Source organism: Microtus oregoni, unplaced genomic scaffold (genome assembly GCF_018167655.1).
Source record: "Microtus oregoni isolate MIOR12 unplaced genomic scaffold, Mior012 000001F_ref0000356, whole genome shotgun sequence".
Taxonomy (NCBI): Eukaryota; Metazoa; Chordata; class Mammalia; order Rodentia; family Cricetidae; genus Microtus; species Microtus oregoni.
In genome coordinates this window covers 78,048,881-78,066,475 of record NW_024543060.1, presented here as the reverse complement: position 1 = coordinate 78,066,475, position 17,595 = coordinate 78,048,881, and the positions used below count along the sequence as shown (strand labels likewise).

The window sequence follows — 17,595 nt, the reverse complement described above, 5'->3', positions numbered from 1 at the left end:
TTTTTTTAATATATAGACAATTGGGTCAGATTGGAATATTGATAATACTCTTTTAAACTATGAACCAATGAGTTAACAAGTAAGGTATTGTCTGCAGGTAGAAAGCATTTGATATCAAGACGATAGAGAAAACACAAAGGGAGAAACGGGCAAAAATCCATGTGACTCAACTTCCTGACATGGATGATGTAATAATGGAAACTAAAACAAAAGTAAAAAGACACAAGTAATTCAGCAAATTTTAAAGAATATTAGCAGGTAGGGCAAGTCAACAAGTAGGAGGAATAAACATTACATACTGGGTTAAGTCCTCAACATAAAGATAAGCTTTATGAATAATATATACACTAGAATGATTTTTCACTCAAAAAAGAGAAATCAGGAAAAATGAAAATTAGGAATGGCTGGGTGGCTGATGGTCTATGGAAAAAAATTGTCAAAAGCTTTTATTTATTTCAAATCAATATATATATATATATATGTCTGTGTGTGTGTGTATATATATATATATATGCAGATAAACACAAAATAAAAGAATAAGAAAGATAAACACAAGAGACTTACATATAATCAGTAGGCATCCCAGAATAAAGATCTGAGAATAACTGAAGGGCAAAAACTATTATAAATTATTTTTATATACATATACAAATATACAATATCTTGTATATTAATACACATGCAGTCATAGGAAAAACAGAAGAGTTAACTTTACAGCCTATCTCTCAACACACACATGACACATTTACACACATACCCAAAGTACAGAAATCTCCAAGCAAGCGTGTATTCTTTTTGTTTTCTTTTTTTTTTCATTTTTAACCACTTAGCAAAATGTTTGACATATAGTTTAAAACAAGACTAAAATTTTACAGGCCAATATATAATGTGAAAAATCTTAAAGCTTCATATGAATATCTGGATTAACCATAAAATTTGCAATCACTAAAATAAATAAATATGCAATAAAATCATATCATTGAATTGTCAGGAGTCAGAAGAAATTGGTCTGGATTTTAGGCTCAAAGTAAAAACTAAAATAAAATATTTTTTGCTTGGTAAAAATTGGAAAAATTTCCTATTCAAAACTTATTTTTATGATCCAAAAATATATAGCAGTAAAAGTCAAATGAACACAAAACAGAGAGAGACCCAGGAACTACAGAAAACTACGAAGAAATGAAGTCCTGCAGTCACTCAATTGCTACCTTTCTTCTTCCTTAATATTACTTCTCAAGTCAGATATTAGTCTTTGTTTTTGTTCATAGGTTTAAGGTAATACATGTTGTTACTATAGATTCTTCCAACATTTCCTTATTCCTCTACTTGATTATTAATTGTATTCCTCTATTTCTGCATGTTATTTTCACTACTTGAACATCACTACCCTTGATATTTATTCCTTGATATTCTAAAATATTTATTTTAGAACTGTATTTAAAAACAACCCCCTTATGACCATTATGCCTTTACCTATCTCTTATAATTCACACACTCTTCTTTCAAGATTACTATCACAGTATTAGATCTTTTCACAAGTGTTTTCCAGGCTGTTTTTTATGTTTTCTGTTTTTTTGTCCTTTCTGTTCACCACTTTGGACATTCCTGTTAAACTCTCTTCTGCTTCACTAATGCCCCATTATATATTGAATATAGTGTCACATTTATTCATGAAATTTTAATGTTAACATTGAATTTTCATAGACCATATATTTACTACTTTGAAATAGATTATAAGTTTATTTTAAACATCATTTGTTTAATTGTTCAGCCATTGAATGAGAGTTGTGGTTGCTTTAATGGATCAATCTTATCAAACATTTGGATTGCATGTCATTTATACTTATGTATTTTCCTCTTTTTACTCAAAGGATTTTTCTATTTACATGTCTAGTGATTTTTGCATTTAAATACATATAATATAAACCTTCCTTTTCAGGAGTGTATAAAGGGAAGACTCAAAAAAAATACAAAGAAAGTAAACCATGAGCAGTAGGATAACATTAATTTATCTATTCAGTATTGGATATTTAAATGAAAATTTTATCTATTTTATATTGTAAATGTTTAAGTAAGGTTCTATAAAAATTATGGGAGCCAACAAAAATAAACTGAAGTATTTGTGATAACTATATTACCTTAAGTTCAAAATCCCTTGATACACTCAAATAATTGTGTCAAGATACAGTAATGTTTCTTCAAATCTTCAAATATTATGAAAACATAAAATTTCAAATGGAAAACAACAATATATGAAGGCAAAACAACAAATACATACCTCATGCTGTCTATATTTTTCTTTCCATAACTTCTCTTCTTGATGAAGTTCATCATTCATTTTATCCTGATCTTGCTGAATGTAGAATAACATCAGAGTATTATTATATTCAACCATCAAGAAACATACTAATTATATCTGATTCTTTCAACATATTTATTAACAAGGATTAAATGTGAAAATCTCCTTGCATCATCAGTTATTAATAATGAAAACTTAAAACGATTAAATACCTCTTAATGATACAAAGAACTGCTGAAGCCATAACTTTTCCTGATCAAACTGTACTACAGACCACAGAACTATAGTAAGAAAAATAGCATGGTAATGGCACAAGGAGTGACATGTTGATCAATGGAATCAAACTGAAGAACAGGACATAAATATACACACCTCACCTTACGAGACCTGGATAGAGGTGGGCAGTCCTTGGGCTTCCCACAGGTCAGGGAACCCTGATTGCTCTTCGAGCAGATGAGGGAGGTGAACTTGATTGGGGGAGGGGGAGGGAAATGGGAAGCAGTTGCGGGGACGAGGCAGAAATCCTTAATAAATAAATAAATTTAAAAAAAAATATACACACCTATAAACACCTGACTTTTTGTAAAAACAGAAATACATATTGGAAAAGAAACAGCATTTTCAACATTTCATTGAAACTGGATGGCTGCATGTGGAAGAAGGCAAATAAATTCATAAATTTCATATTCAAAACTTATTTTTATGATCCAAAAATATATAGCAGTAAATGTCAAATGAACACAAAACAGAGAGAGACCCAGGAACTACAGAAAACTAAGGAGAAAACTCAACTCCAAATGGATCAAAGACCTAAACCTAACGTCAAATACATTGACACCAACAGAAAAGAAAGTGAGCAAGAGTCTTGAACTCATTGGCACAGGAAAAGATTTTCTGAACAAAAGATGGTTAGCAAGCACAGGCACTAGGAACAACAATAAATGGGATCTCATGTAACTGTAAAGCTTCTGTAAGGCAAAGGACACTGCCATTCAGATAAAGCAAGATATAGATGGGAAAAGATTTTAACAACCAGGCACTAATAAAGAACTAACATCTAACATATAAAAGGACTCGATGTCTATATCAAGCAAATAGCCCAGTTTAAAAACTGGGCTTATATTTAAAGAGAAAACGCTCAGTAGAGAAAACTAAATGGCTGATAAGCACTTTAAGGAAAGGTCAATACCCTTAGTCATCAGGAAAATGTGAGTATAAATTATCTTGAAACAGTCAGAAGGGCCATATCAATAAAACAAATGACAACCCATGCTGACAAGGATTTGTGGGAATGTAATGTTTACAGCCACCTGAGAAATTTGTGTGCTGAGAGTCCGGTTTTATCCCAGGCTTTTCCAGACCCAGGCCAGCTGGTCTTGGTGAGTTCCCAGTAGAACATCCCCATTGTCTCAGTGTGTGGGTGCACCCCTCATGGTCCTGAGTTCCTTGCTCGTGCTCTCTCTCCTTCTGCTCCTGATTTGGACCTTGAGAATTCAGTGCTGTGCTCCAATGTGGGTCTCTGTCTCTGTCTCCTTTCATCGCTTGCTGAAGGTTAATATTCAGGAGGATGCCTATATGTTTTTCTTTGGGTTCTCCTTATTTAGCTTCTCTAGGATCACTAATTATAGGCTCAATGTCCTTGGTTTATGGCTAGAAACCAAATATGAGTGAGTACATCCCATGTTCCTCTTTTTGTGTCTGGCTTACCTCACTCAGGATAGTGTTTTCTATTTCCATCCATTTGTATGCAAAATTCAACATAACGGACAATGAGGACTACTGAGAACTCAAGAACAATGGCACTGGGTTTCTGATCCTACTGCAAGTACTGGCTTTGTGGGAGCCTAGGCAGTTTGGATGCTCAACTTACTAGACCTGGATGGAGGTGGGGGGTTCCTTGGACTTCCCACAGGACAGGGAACCCTGATTGCTTTTCGGGCTGAGGGGGGGGGGACTTAATTAGGGGAGGGGGAGGGAAATGGGAGGCGGTGGCTGGGAAGAGACAGAAATCTTTAATAAATAAATAAATTAAAAAAAAATAAAATAAAATAAAGAAAAAAAAAGAAAAAAAAGATATTTTTGTGCTGACTTCACAGAAAGCTGGGAGTCAAGATACCTCAAGATCTCTCAAGGTGCGCATATCTCAAGGACACTTTATCCTACTAATCAGAGACACATTTGCTCACTTGCTCAACTCTGTTCGTTGCTTCTTCATACATAATAGTCAGAAACTGGAAATAGCTTAGATGTATGCTTATGGTTGAATCGATAGGAAAATGTGGTAAATTTAAACAATAGATTTTTAATCACCTGTTATGAAAATTAAATCATGAAATCCACAGGCAAATGGATGGAGCTAAATAAGACCATCCTGAGTGAGATGGTAGGCTAGACCCAGAAAGACTTATGCCGTGTATTCAATTCTATTTGGAAGTTAACTGTCAAATCTTCAATAATCATGCTACAATTTCTAGAATCACATAGATTAGGTATAAAGAAAGGGACCGAAAGGCAGGGATGGATCTAACTAGGAAGGGAAAATAGAATAGATAGTTGTGAATTGGCCAACCTGGAGGCTATAATGAGGGATCTAACAGGAGGAGGAAAAATGGGGGAGCGGGGGATATGCAGACAGCTGTCTAAAATTGAGGTCATTTGAGGGGTAGTATGGTAACTTATTAAAGTAGAAGATTCCATATATATATGTATGTATATATATATATATATACAGAGAGAGAGAGAGAGAGAGAGAGAGAGAGAGAGAGAGATACCTAGAGATATAAAGGTAATAAAGGTATATGTGGTGTAGGAGAAAGGTGACCACCAACCCAAATACAAACCCTATAATGGCAACCTGTATGCAAGATAAGCAAGTACAACAGTGGAACAAGGCTTATTGGAGTAACCAATCAATATGTGATTTATGCTAAAGTTCACTCCATTAGACAAAACCCCGACCCGATGCTGCTTGGGAGGCCAAAATCTTGGGCTTAGATACGCCAGGAACCTAGAAGAAATCAAACAATGCTGTATTGCTAAAGGAATTTAGTGATAAGATGACTCCTAACCACATTTAGACACACCCAACAATTAGAAAAGCAAATTGAACAGTCTACAGTGAATAAACTTAGCTAAAGTTAGGGGCAGGGCAGAGAATGTCACTTAAATTACTGAACTACTTTAACTTAATATGTCTTTTAGAATGTGTCATTATGGCAGTCATTGCAAAGAATGCATTATATACGCAAAGGATCTGTCTTTTCCTGTTACTCAAAAGCTATGGAAAAGAATTAGATTATATTGCAAATTTCAGACTATGTAGAATATTCCTTGAAATTCTATAAACCCCAGTGGCTTCCAAGATTAAAAGTTCACATTTGAAATTCTAATGGATCATGATCACGCATTTCCTCATCAAGAGTGATTGAACAGAGAATTCTCAACAGAAGAACTTCAAATGGCCAAAAGACACTTAAGGTCATGCTCAACTTCCTTAGCGATCAGGGAAATGCAAATCAAGACAACTTTAAGATACCACCTTACACCTGTCAGAATGGCTAAAATAAAAAACACCAATGATAGCCTTTGCTGGAGAGGTTGTGGAGAAAGGGGTACACTCACCCATTGCTGGTGGGAATGCAAACTTGTGCAACCACTCTGGAAAGCAGTGTTTCGGTTTCTCAGGAAATTCGGGATCAACCTACCCCTGGATCCAGCAATACCACTCTTGGGAATATACCCAAGAGAGGCCCTATCATACAACAAAAGTATATGCTCAACTATGTTCATGGCAGCATTGTTTGTAATAGCCAGAACCTGGAAACAACCTAGATGCCCTTCAACGGAAGAATGGATGAAGAAAGTATGGAATATATACATATTAGAGTATTACTCAGCAGTAAAAAACAAGGACTTCTTGAATTTTGCATACAAATGGATGGAAATAGAAAACACTATCCTGAGTGAGGTAAGCCAGACCCAAAAAGAGGAACATGGGATGTACTCACTCATATTTGGTTTCTAGCCATAAATAAAGGACATTGAGCTTATAATTCATGTTCCTAGAGAAGCTAAATAAGGTGAATCCAAAGACAAACACATAGGCATCCTCAGGAATATTAACCTTCATCAGGCGATGAAAGGAGACAGAGACAGAGACCCACACGGGAGCACCGGACAGAAATCTCAAGGTCCAAATCAGGAGCAGAAGGAGACGGAGCACGAGCAAGGAACTCAGGACCACGAGGGGTGCACCCACACACTAAGACAATGGGGATGTTCTATTGGGATCTCACCAAGGCCAGCTGGCCTAGGTCTGAAAAAGCATGGGATAAATCCGGACTAGCTGAACATAGCAGACAATGAGGAATACTGAGAATTCAAGAACAATTGCAGTGGGTTTTTGACCCTACTGCACGTACTGACTTTGTGGGAGCCTAGGCAGTTTGAATGCACACCTTATGAGACCTGGATAGAGGTGGGCAGTCCTTGGGCTTCCCACAGGTCAGGGAACCCTGATTGCTCTTCGAGCAGATGAGGGAGGGGGACTTGATCGGGGGAGGGGGAGGGAAATGGGAAGCGGTTGTGGGGACGAGGCAGAAATCCTTAATAAATAAATAAATTAAAAAAAAAGCCACATAGTAACTTTCTCCATTGATATCACAGCCAGACATCAGTACCTTTCAGAGGCACCTATGCTCTTAGTAAGAGTTGAAAGACACCATACCTTCTGAAGGGTTTCTAATTTTTCCTTTTCAACTTCAAACTGTTTTATCCAGCAATGTCTCTTTTCATCATCTTCTCGAAATTTCTGTTTTTCTATATCACTCTGAGCTTCGAGTGTTTCTCTATCTTTTTTTTCGAGTTCTTTTTGTTTGTCCTGCCAAGCTTCGAAAGACTTTCTACATCTTTCTTCTACTTCAAAGTATCCAAAACTCAAATCAGCATCATCTGCATTCATTCAGGGAAACATAAGTACTCTTCTTGATATTAAATTATCATACTCATTTATTTTACTATATAATTACACTGTTAAAGCATATTACCAAAGTAAATGCATTTTAAAATGTAAATGAATATCAACTGTGATAGTTTGCATATTCATAATTTCAACTGCTTGCACATGGAAATTCCATTACTGTCAATAAGGAAGTCCAATAACTTCTTAAAAAATATTCCCTAAAATTTAAAATAATGTTGCATTTATCTGTGCCTGTGAATATGGAGTTAAGTGACAGAGTTAAGAGATATTGTTCAGGATTGTTTTGGTTGATGGTCTTTTGTACTTCCATAAGAATTTTAAGATTTTTAAAAATTTCTTTGGAGTATTACATTGAAATTTTTATGAGAATCATAGTGAATCTATTAATTGATTATGGCCATTTACATAAAGTTAATGCTACCTACTATGTACATGGTTTCTTCAATTTCTTTCTTCAGTGTTTTTTTAAATTTTTCTTTTTAGAATTTTGCACATGTATTTAAAGTTGCCATTGTATGGTATGCTGACTTATTTTATGTCAACTTGATACAAGCTAAAATCATCTGAGAGGAAGAAACAGTAATTACGAAAATGTCATCAGATTAGGCTGTGAACAAGCTTGTAAGGCCTTTTTTTTGTAATTAGCGGTGTTGATATGGGAATCCATTTTGAGTGGGGGTCACCCTTATAGTTCTGGAATCTTTAAGAATGCATAAAGAGGAAGGTATTGGGGAACCAACCAGTAAGAAACATCTCTATGGCTTCTGCATCAGCTCCCGACTCTAGGTTTCTACCCTGTCTGATTCCTGTACTGACTTCTTCCAGTGAAAAATGTGATTAGAAAGAATACACCAAATAAACCCTTTGCTCTCCAACTTGAATTTGGTCATGGTGTTTCATCATAACAGTAGGAACTTGAACTAAGACATGTGGTGAATGAGATGGTTTCCCTCATTTATTTCTTAGTTTGTCTGTCTTAGTATCTGGGAAGGATGCTAATTTGAGTAGGTTAATTTCATAACCTGACATTTTGTTAAATATGTTTGTCACCTCTAAAAGATTTCATGTATTCTGCAAGTAGAGGTATTTTGACTTATTTTTTCATACTTATATCTATTTGATATTCTTTGTTTGATTGATCTAGCTAAGATATCAAGAACTATATATTAAAAGGGTGTTCAACAGAGATACTTTGACTTCTTATGATCTTAATGGGAATGTCTCAAATTTTTCTCCATTTAACATGATGATGACTATCAGTTTGTAATAGGCAGCCTTTATTATGCTGAGACAAATTTCTTCCATCACAAGTCTCAAAGACGTATTTATTATGATGGGATGCTGGAGTCATTCAAAGATCCTTTCAGCATCAATTGAAATGATGATAGACTTTCCATCCTTGAGCTGACTTATGCACTGGTATGTATATCGATTTACATGTATTAAAATATCCTGGACTACCTGGAATGAAGCCAACATGATGGCAAATGACTTTTTAAAACTAACTAAAAGTTTCATATCATTTTCATCCTTACCCATCTCCCTTCCAACTCACCCCACGCTTTTTTGGTGTGTTAGTGAATTCAACTTGAAAGAATTATATTGAAAAATAATGACTTTCAAATTTTAAAAATTTTATAATTGTGTGTTTACAAGTGCCACAAAGAAAAAAATTCAATGCACTTTGATACACAGAATAAATTTTTTAAAATATAACTGGGAATATTGCTCACCTGGTAAAACATATTCATCCATGGATGTGTCAAGAGGAACAGTCTCAGGGACAGAAACAGACCTGGCAGAGTCAGTTAGACTTCTCATAAATTCTTCCTTTTCTATTACAGATAATATCTAAGAGGTTAAAATGGTATCTTTATTATTTAATTATTAAAGAAAGACAATAGAATACTATGATTTTAATATTTCTAAATATTCATAATGAGAATTGTATATACTGTAAATCCTTTCAAATACATTGCTAATTATTTTATAAGTATATTTTATTCTCATAAACTTGCTTACTGATGGATTTCTATCTTTTATATCTATGGTGATTGTTCATGTACATAGGCTATTAATATATTCAGTATAATAAAAAGAGAACTATTATTTACTTAAATGTCTATTGTGCACATAGTTTTGACTAAGTGTCATATAATTATATATTCAATGTACTTTAAAATAAACAGGATGTCTGCAATGAAAAAAATTCAAAATTGGTACTTCAAATCTGAGGGTTAATAAAAAGGAAGCAAAATATTTTTCAAGCTGTGCTCCAATTCTTACAAAGTAGGAACAGAACTAGATAAAATAGACCAATATTATAACTGGATCTAAGAAGAAAGTCTTTCAAAGACATTCTTCATAACATATTTTGGGGGTTTCAACCTATAAAATGCTAGACTTGACTTTGATATTTCCTGAAATTTTATTCTGTGTTTTTTTTTTCAAAAGTAATACAAAATCTTCCACTTTTCTATATTCCCTGAGGTATTTAAAATAATGTTGTTAAAGTGCTTCTTTCACAAGAAAAACAATCAGCACTATAATATATTCATTTTCTTGATCCCAAAAAATGATAAATGCAAGATTAATATTTTACTGTTCTGTGTATATGAACATTTATTTCCCAAATACTTATGATAAATCACTACCTTAATGATTGAAATTTGTGTAGTTTTATATAATATGCCAGAGGATACCATGAAATCAAAGACTATTTGCTTAAAATCATCTAATTGAAGTTAATAAGCTAACATTCAATGTAAGAAAAACAACAAATTCCTAAGTGCAATGTGAGTACTTTCATTTGGATGTCAAACACATACATACCTTCATTAACTGCTCAGAATCCGCTTTTGATTCAGCTGGAGATCCAGTCCTCAAATGCATACGACTATTAGAAACTGTACCATAACTACAACCTAGAAAAAGAAAAAAAATAATTCTAATTTCAAATATTAGAATATATGTCAAAACCTCAAAACTTTTAATTACCTTTTATCTTCATTTCTATCAACCTACTTCACCAGTAACAGTAACTCCACAGAATAGAGAATAATTATTAAAAAGTTGTAAGAGATTTATCATTATTTTAAAATAAAAGCTATCGTCTAAAGCACTCTATCTTGTTACCATTATTCATATTCTAGAATGAGTTTTATTTTCTATGCATATAGAATCATTCTTGCTTGATAATGTGTGACTTAATTCCAGAAAAGACATGGATAAGCAAACCTCCACTCAATTGAGATAGGTAAGTAACCTCACCAAAACGAAACTACATAAATCAAACTTGGTAAACCAACAGGATCATTGAGGTTATTTACATGAATATGGGTAAGGGGTTTCTTACAAAAACAGGAACGATGCAAAAATAGTTGTCAACACAGTTCACACCAGCATCACTGATCATCCACACAGTTCACACCAGCCTCACCAATCATCAACACAGTTCACACCAGCATCGTTGAGTTCACACCAGCATCACTGATCACCCACACAGTTCAAACCAGCATCATTGAGTTCACACCAGCATCACCGATCATCAGCACAGTTCACACCAGCACCACTGATCATCCACACAGTTCACACCAGCATCATTTAGTTCACACCACCCTCACTGATCATCCACACAGTTCACACCAGTATCACTGATAGCTTAAGAAAACTGGAACCCTGGATCCCACTATCTGATTTACGATGGGCTCTAATGCTTGGAGAGTATCTCTTGGAAGCAACTCAGTTGGTCTCAACCTCTCTGAAGAAGCTTATTGCTCTCTCCATCTCCCAGGCAGCTATGATGACCTGGAGCCTTTTCTGGGCAGTTACACTAGACAGAGACTTTACTAGGCAGGAAGGTTCACCTTAGGATGTCTCTAAGCAGTTTTGAGTTTATGTAAGTTTAAGGAATAAGGGACATAGTGTGTTTCAGAAATTTTCGAAGCTTTGCAGATGGTCAGTTTCTGAGTCCTAGGAAGCCCCTTTTTAGATATTTTGAGTCTTTTTGAACTTCCCACAGGATGGAATATTTCACATCCTTGAGTACTGAGGAGCTTCCTCCAAAATGGAGTGTTTTATTTCAAAGGAAATTGCATACATACATTATATACAATGACACATTGATCAGGAATATATCAAGGCTCAATGCTATTTGCTGCAAACTAGCAATAGAAAACATTTTACTACACATGCTAATTTAAAAATTTAAAATTACCATGATGAATGATATTAATTTTATTTTATGGGATTTAATTGAATTTTATTTTTTCTAATTATAGCTTCAAATGTAATTACACCTGATTTCTTTATTCAATTAATGTATTAAATTTTGTCAGTGTTTTTTAATAGCAAACCACCCTTACAGAGAACTATTCCCATTTACTTTACCAAATATATTTTTCTTCCTTGATATTTACTCACAATCTTGCTGGTATGCATTAAAATGTAATAATTGGAAAGAAAATAATACCATTAACCATATTATTTTATCATTAACTTTCTGTGCATGATTCAAATCATTTTCTGTCTTCATAAAACTGCCATGTATAAAGACAAGCAGGCTCAGTTTCCATTTATTGACCAAGATTGTGATAAGAGCTTCAGGATAAGACTCTACAAGAACAAACTGGTGTACTAGCATTGACTCTGCACTTCCTAATCCTAGCGAGCAACAATTTCTGCAGCAGTGCAGTTCTGTAATGGGCAGAGTTAACCTTGGGTTTTCATCCTACAGCCTATCCTTTCAGTCTTAGCAAGAATGGTGCTACTGATTGTAATAGCTGGTTCTCAAAGATGGTTCTTCAAAAGAACAACTCGCCTGGATGTATATGTTCTGTGTACTCACTGAAGACATCAGTGTCTTCTAAGTCCTGAAGAAAGAGAGTCTCTGCAGTTTTACTCTTGTTCTTTATGACATTGATACAGTGAAGAACTGACTCTGGCAATTCAACTAAATCCTGAAATTTGAGTAACAAAAGAATAAAAAAGATTACCAAAAATATATGTCAAATATCACATCATTCATATCACATCAAAAACTTTAGTCAACTATGAAAATAGGTAAAAGTGCCTCTATATAATGGGTCTATTTCAGGCAAACATATTTGCTTTAATTTTCCTTTCAATTTCCAGGCAGTATGTGTTCCTAGAAAATTATAAGCCAAGTGAAGAAGGTTATCAAGTCATTTTTTTAAATTAGAGGTATTATGTTTCCAATATCAGTTCTTGATATTTCATTGATATATCACAAATATTTATTATGAAATATAAATAAAACTTTAAAATATTTTAAAAAATATAATATTACCTAGTGCATTATGTAATTGCTTAATATGCAATTATCAAATACAGTTGAATTTATGTAATTTTGATAGAACATCTATCAAAATACTTATGTAAATAAATTTTCAAATTTTCTAAATACCCAAATAGATTGATAATATTATCCTACAAATTAAGTTCATTCCTATGTAAATACCAGTTAGAAAGTATAATACAAAATATACTCATAAAAATATTCCATACATTTAAATATATTTTAATAACAACCCCAAAACTATCAATAAATCTCTACATTAGTAGAAAACCTTCCTTAAGGAAGATAAACCACAGTGTGACTGAGTGATTGGATCTATATAGATATCTGGATACAGAAAATCACATGCTTAATATTATGGGGCCCAACAAAGCTTTCTCTCATATTGGGTTTTCAAGAGTTAAACAAAAAGCATTTTGCCTTTGTTATAACCAATGAAATGCATTGTTAGTTTTAACAATTAAGAACAAGTTCATGCACTTTACTTTCCTCTTTCAGCTACAGAAACACACACTAAAATGGATGACATAATACTAAACTAGTCTTGAAAAAAAGTATCCACTCTCCTCCTATGTTTTCTGTCCTTTATTCAATCCTTTGTGATTGCTTCTGCCTGATGACGAAGTGTTTTGAACACAAATAACACCAGTATTTATCATTGTACATTCTGTAAAAGATAATTTTAAATCCTTGATTCTTTCATCTGGAGTTAATATTACAATTTATTTCCTTGTAATAATATTTAAATTCTACAAATAATTTTATGGTATCTGAAGCCAGAATGTCACCTGAAAGGTTTATTCTGCCTTTGTGTATGAAGCAAACAAAATTTTAAAAAATTGTTTTAGGTATATAATATTCTAGCATTTTTCTCACTTAAATTAGCTATAAAAGAGAGGATATGTTAAATTTATTTTAAAACTAATATCTAAGAGAAGAAGAATCTTAAATAATGAGAAAAGCAGATCTAAAAGTATAGCACAATGGTAGAACATTGGCCTATTATAAGCAAAGCCATGGATAACAAGACTAAAGAAAAAACCTACATAACTCACTGGATATGGAGAATTCAAAATGATGCCTGTCTACAACCTCCACATCTATGAACTAATAATGTCTGTTTTACTATAATGTTCTCTGCAGATAAAGGAGAAAAGCAAATGTGAGCCTAGATACAAACTATTTGATATATGATGATGACCTGCTTGCAAGATTTGCTAGATATATACATAGGTCAGTGCTTTTCGGAGCCTCCATCAGAGAGACTTCCTCCTGCAGTCAATGAGAAAAAATATAGAGAGGAACAGCCAAAAAATATGTGGATAGTGAGATATCTTGGAACACGCAGTCATAAACGGGATGTCTCAATTAAAGCCCTCCACCAAGAGAACAGGGAACACTGCAGAAGAGAAGTTGGAAAGACTGTAAAAGCCAGAGGGTATGGATAACACCAATTAAACAAGGCCAATGCACACAGAGACTGGCAGCATACAGATGCACATGGCCTGACCCAAATGTGCTCCCAACATTGAGACAAAAAACCAGTTTCCTAATCCAAAACTTATCTCTAATGAATAACCACTCTCAAATGAAAAATGAGTTCTCTCTGATGTTGTCCCAGTAGGGGAAACACATCACTCTTAAGGGAAGGCCCATGCCCATCAGGTACAGGGCCAGCACAAAGGATACTCAACGACATCTTTAGAGTTTATTTGCCTCAAAATTATTTTATCCAGATATCTTTTATAGTCTTATGGGTCCTTTTGCTTTTCCTGTGGTTTATGATTTCATGGAATGCCTGTGTATGAAGATGTGTGCATGTGTACATACATTTTATGTACTTTTTGGACACTTTTTTCTGTTTGGTTTTTTTGGTTTTATCTTATTTAATTTTATAATTATTATTTAGATGTCTCTTTGTTTCCTAAGAAGAAACAGACAAGGAGTGAATTTTCTAGGAGTTAAAGTGGAGAGGGTTTTGGATGAATTGGGGGAAAGGAATTCATAATCAGAATGCATTATATCAAAAAATAAATTATAAATAATGAAAAACGAACAGAAAAAAGGCTTGTATAATACTCCAGTAAAGGTTCAGGGGTCTTTGCAGAAATGAGAGCAGACAGAATGCAAGAGTCAGGGGCAGAGGATGACTGCAATGAAGTGGTGTTTTACAGACACATCAGTGAAGTTGCACACGAGCTCCCAGTAGTTGTGACAGTATGCACAAGGTCTGTGCAAGCACAACCCAATCAGAATGCCAGCGTGGAGAGAAGTGGTTTGAAGTCTCACCTCTAACTAAGGAGTTACTGGGAACTGATAGCTACTAGGAAAGGAGAGGTAATTTTCTCTAAGAGCATGGCCCTTGTTTGGTGGATCACACTGTATCCAGTGGAAGGGTACACATCCAAGAGAATAGGGACAGCGCCAATTTTCCATTTTGGGTTTAAAATAAAAGGACATATAGGTGAGTCTGAAGGGAAGGGAGGTGGATGTTGGAGGAAAAGTTATAGAAAAGGATGACCACATTGTATGAAATCAAAATATGAAATTCTCAATAACTAATAAAAATGACAAAAATGTGAAACACTTACAGTATCACTATTGTCGCTCTCAGTTTCTGATTCTGAATCATTTTCCACCTCATCATTTTCCAAGGAAGAAATGCTGATTTTATCCAATTCAGCTTCTATTTCTTCTCTGAGCTTTGCCTCACTGTCATCATTGTCCTCCATAACTCTTAACAACGAAAACATAGAACTTAAGAAAAGAGTCTAATATGTCTCTAAAAAAATATGGGTTTTGTAATTTGTCACACAATCCAACATGCATGTAGACATTTAATTTAAAACCACTTGTATGGCACCATATCAGGCTAGCTCTACATCTTAAGGAATGTGGCCTTGCCTGTTGATTCGTTCAATTTTTAAAATATTTGAGCACACTATAGCCAAAACTATTACTATTCTTTCATTTCTTCAAGAAAAATCACATGGGATTAACAGGCTTATCATCCACAATTAAGAAATTTCCAGGTAATCTTGTCTTTGAGAATACAGTTCATTAAAAAAAAATGTTGAACCGTTTGGCTATCTACAGATTTAAAAACACCGAAGGGAAAGTCTCAAATCTATTTCTGAGAGCAATCTATAGCTACCTTGAATTCATTGAGTCCAAATTCTAGTGTTTCTGCACTACACACAGGCACATGCTCTTGCTAAGGCGGCACCCAGTAACAAATAATGTACAGCGTAAAATCTAAAATTTACTGTTTAAATCCTTAATACTTGAAATGGATATTGATTAGATAGTAATATATCTTTATATCTTCATCAGCCCCCCGCCCCAACTCCATCACCACCACCGTAATGATGTCCCCGATGCTCAGGGCTGTGGTAGGTCAAGTACTAGAGGATAAACCCTGAATTGGGAGAAATTAACAGGCTAAAGATTATGAAGTCATTGTTTACAAGAGAACACTAATGTCCTAAAAGGCTACTTAACCATCGAAAACCATTATGCTAATGAATAATGGGGACAGGGCCATGACTCAGAGATGCTGAGCACAAAGTCAATGATCTTCTCACTATTAAAGAGCCTTCCAAGCAAAAATCATTTCCCCAGTAGTCTCTCTGTATAACGCCTTTTCCAATAATATTGAAAACTTTATGCCATAAATAACCTATCAAAAAGTTAATCTGTTGCTTTTGATAAACATGTTTTAATAATAAAATAGAGTAACATAGAAATCAAAATATGAGTACACCATATATACTAAAGATAAAATCTGAAACAATTTTTAGTTTTGCTCTAAGTATTCCCATGTCCATGAACATGTGTTTAGGTTGTAATGAATTACACGTTTGCATGCTATTTGGGCTTTTCATTTTATTGGAAGTCCCGGGAGCGGCTGAAGGTTTGAAAATGAACTGGTTGGCTCTCATTTTCTCCCCTACAACAGTCTTACAAATATTTCCTGTTCCTTAAGGTCTTAGACATTCTTGTTCTTTCTTTTCTTCTCCTTTCCTTCTTTTTCTCACTAAACTTGGATTAATTTAAATGTTAATCTATTGCATGCAATCAAAGCCTCATTGTGTGTTTCATTTACGACTGACTGAACAGATCTTGGGATCTTTGTCTTTAAAGTCCATATACTAAAGAAAATGAAATGAAACATTTGCATAGGTCTTTGTAGGACATTCTTTTTTGTTTTGTTTTGTTTTTGTTTTTCGGGTTTTTTTTTTTTTTGAGACAGGGTTTCTCTGTGGTTTTGGAGCCTGTCCTGAAACTAGCTCTTGTAGACCAGACTGGTCTTGAACTCACAGAGATAGGCCTGCCTCTGCCTCCCAAGGGCTGGGATTAAAGGCGTGCGCCACCACCGCCCGGCAGGACATTCTTTTTACTGCATACTATTGGAAGAAGACCTGCAGCAAGGCAGTTTCCTCCAACATAAAACTGCCTATCATGCGTGGAAGTTCCTTACGACACAGAATATAAAGGAAGGTAAAACATTCCATCCTGAAAGGAAACGTTCTAAGACAGAATGTTCTAAGGGGAAGGGAGATATTCCACCCTGCAGGGAGGGTCACTAAACTCAGTAAGTAAAATACTGGAAGGCTTCCAGAGAGTCCAGTACCAGAATATAGTCACTAGGCTCCTCCCTCCTCAGGCATCTTACCGAGAGGAGTCACTCTGGACAAGTAAAGCTGCCTAGCAGAGGCTCAGATCAGTCACCTGGAAGAAGCAGAGAGAACCAGCTCAGCAGCATGAGTCCAACTTGGTTGAGCTTCCTTCAGACTCTACAGTGTGATTCATGCTTCCAGCGTTTGTGAGCTATGTCATGCTGGAGTGGGTTTTTGGTGACCCAGCTGCCGTTCAGGTCATTTTTGAAATACCCCCTTAAACATATTCCTGTCAGTAACCCCAATAAAGCTAAAACGTTCCTCGAGTTGGATTTTGGTGGTACCTCACCTTTGGTTTGTCATAGGTTTCCCATGTGGG

At 34.8% G+C, this 17,595-nt stretch overlaps 1 protein-coding gene across 1 annotated transcript in view; it reads right to left on the bottom strand.

Annotated features, from left to right (window-relative positions):
* Lrriq1 (leucine rich repeats and IQ motif containing 1) overlaps positions 1 to 17,280 on the bottom strand; it is a 129,603-nt gene extending 112,323 nt beyond the window's left edge. Inside the window, exons 1-7 of the mRNA XM_041673590.1 lie at positions 17,273 to 17,280; positions 15,189 to 15,333; positions 12,127 to 12,238; positions 10,113 to 10,204; positions 9,014 to 9,131; positions 7,026 to 7,249; positions 2,279 to 2,353 (exon numbers count right to left, since the gene is read on the bottom strand). Coding sequence (XP_041529524.1) covers positions 2,279 to 2,353; positions 7,026 to 7,249; positions 9,014 to 9,131; positions 10,113 to 10,204; positions 12,127 to 12,238; positions 15,189 to 15,329 — 762 coding nt within the window. The 5' untranslated portion in view covers positions 15,330 to 15,333; positions 17,273 to 17,280. The remainder of the gene's footprint in view (positions 1 to 2,278; positions 2,354 to 7,025; positions 7,250 to 9,013; positions 9,132 to 10,112; positions 10,205 to 12,126; positions 12,239 to 15,188; positions 15,334 to 17,272) is intronic.
* Positions 17,281 to 17,595: the final 315 nt, after the last annotated feature.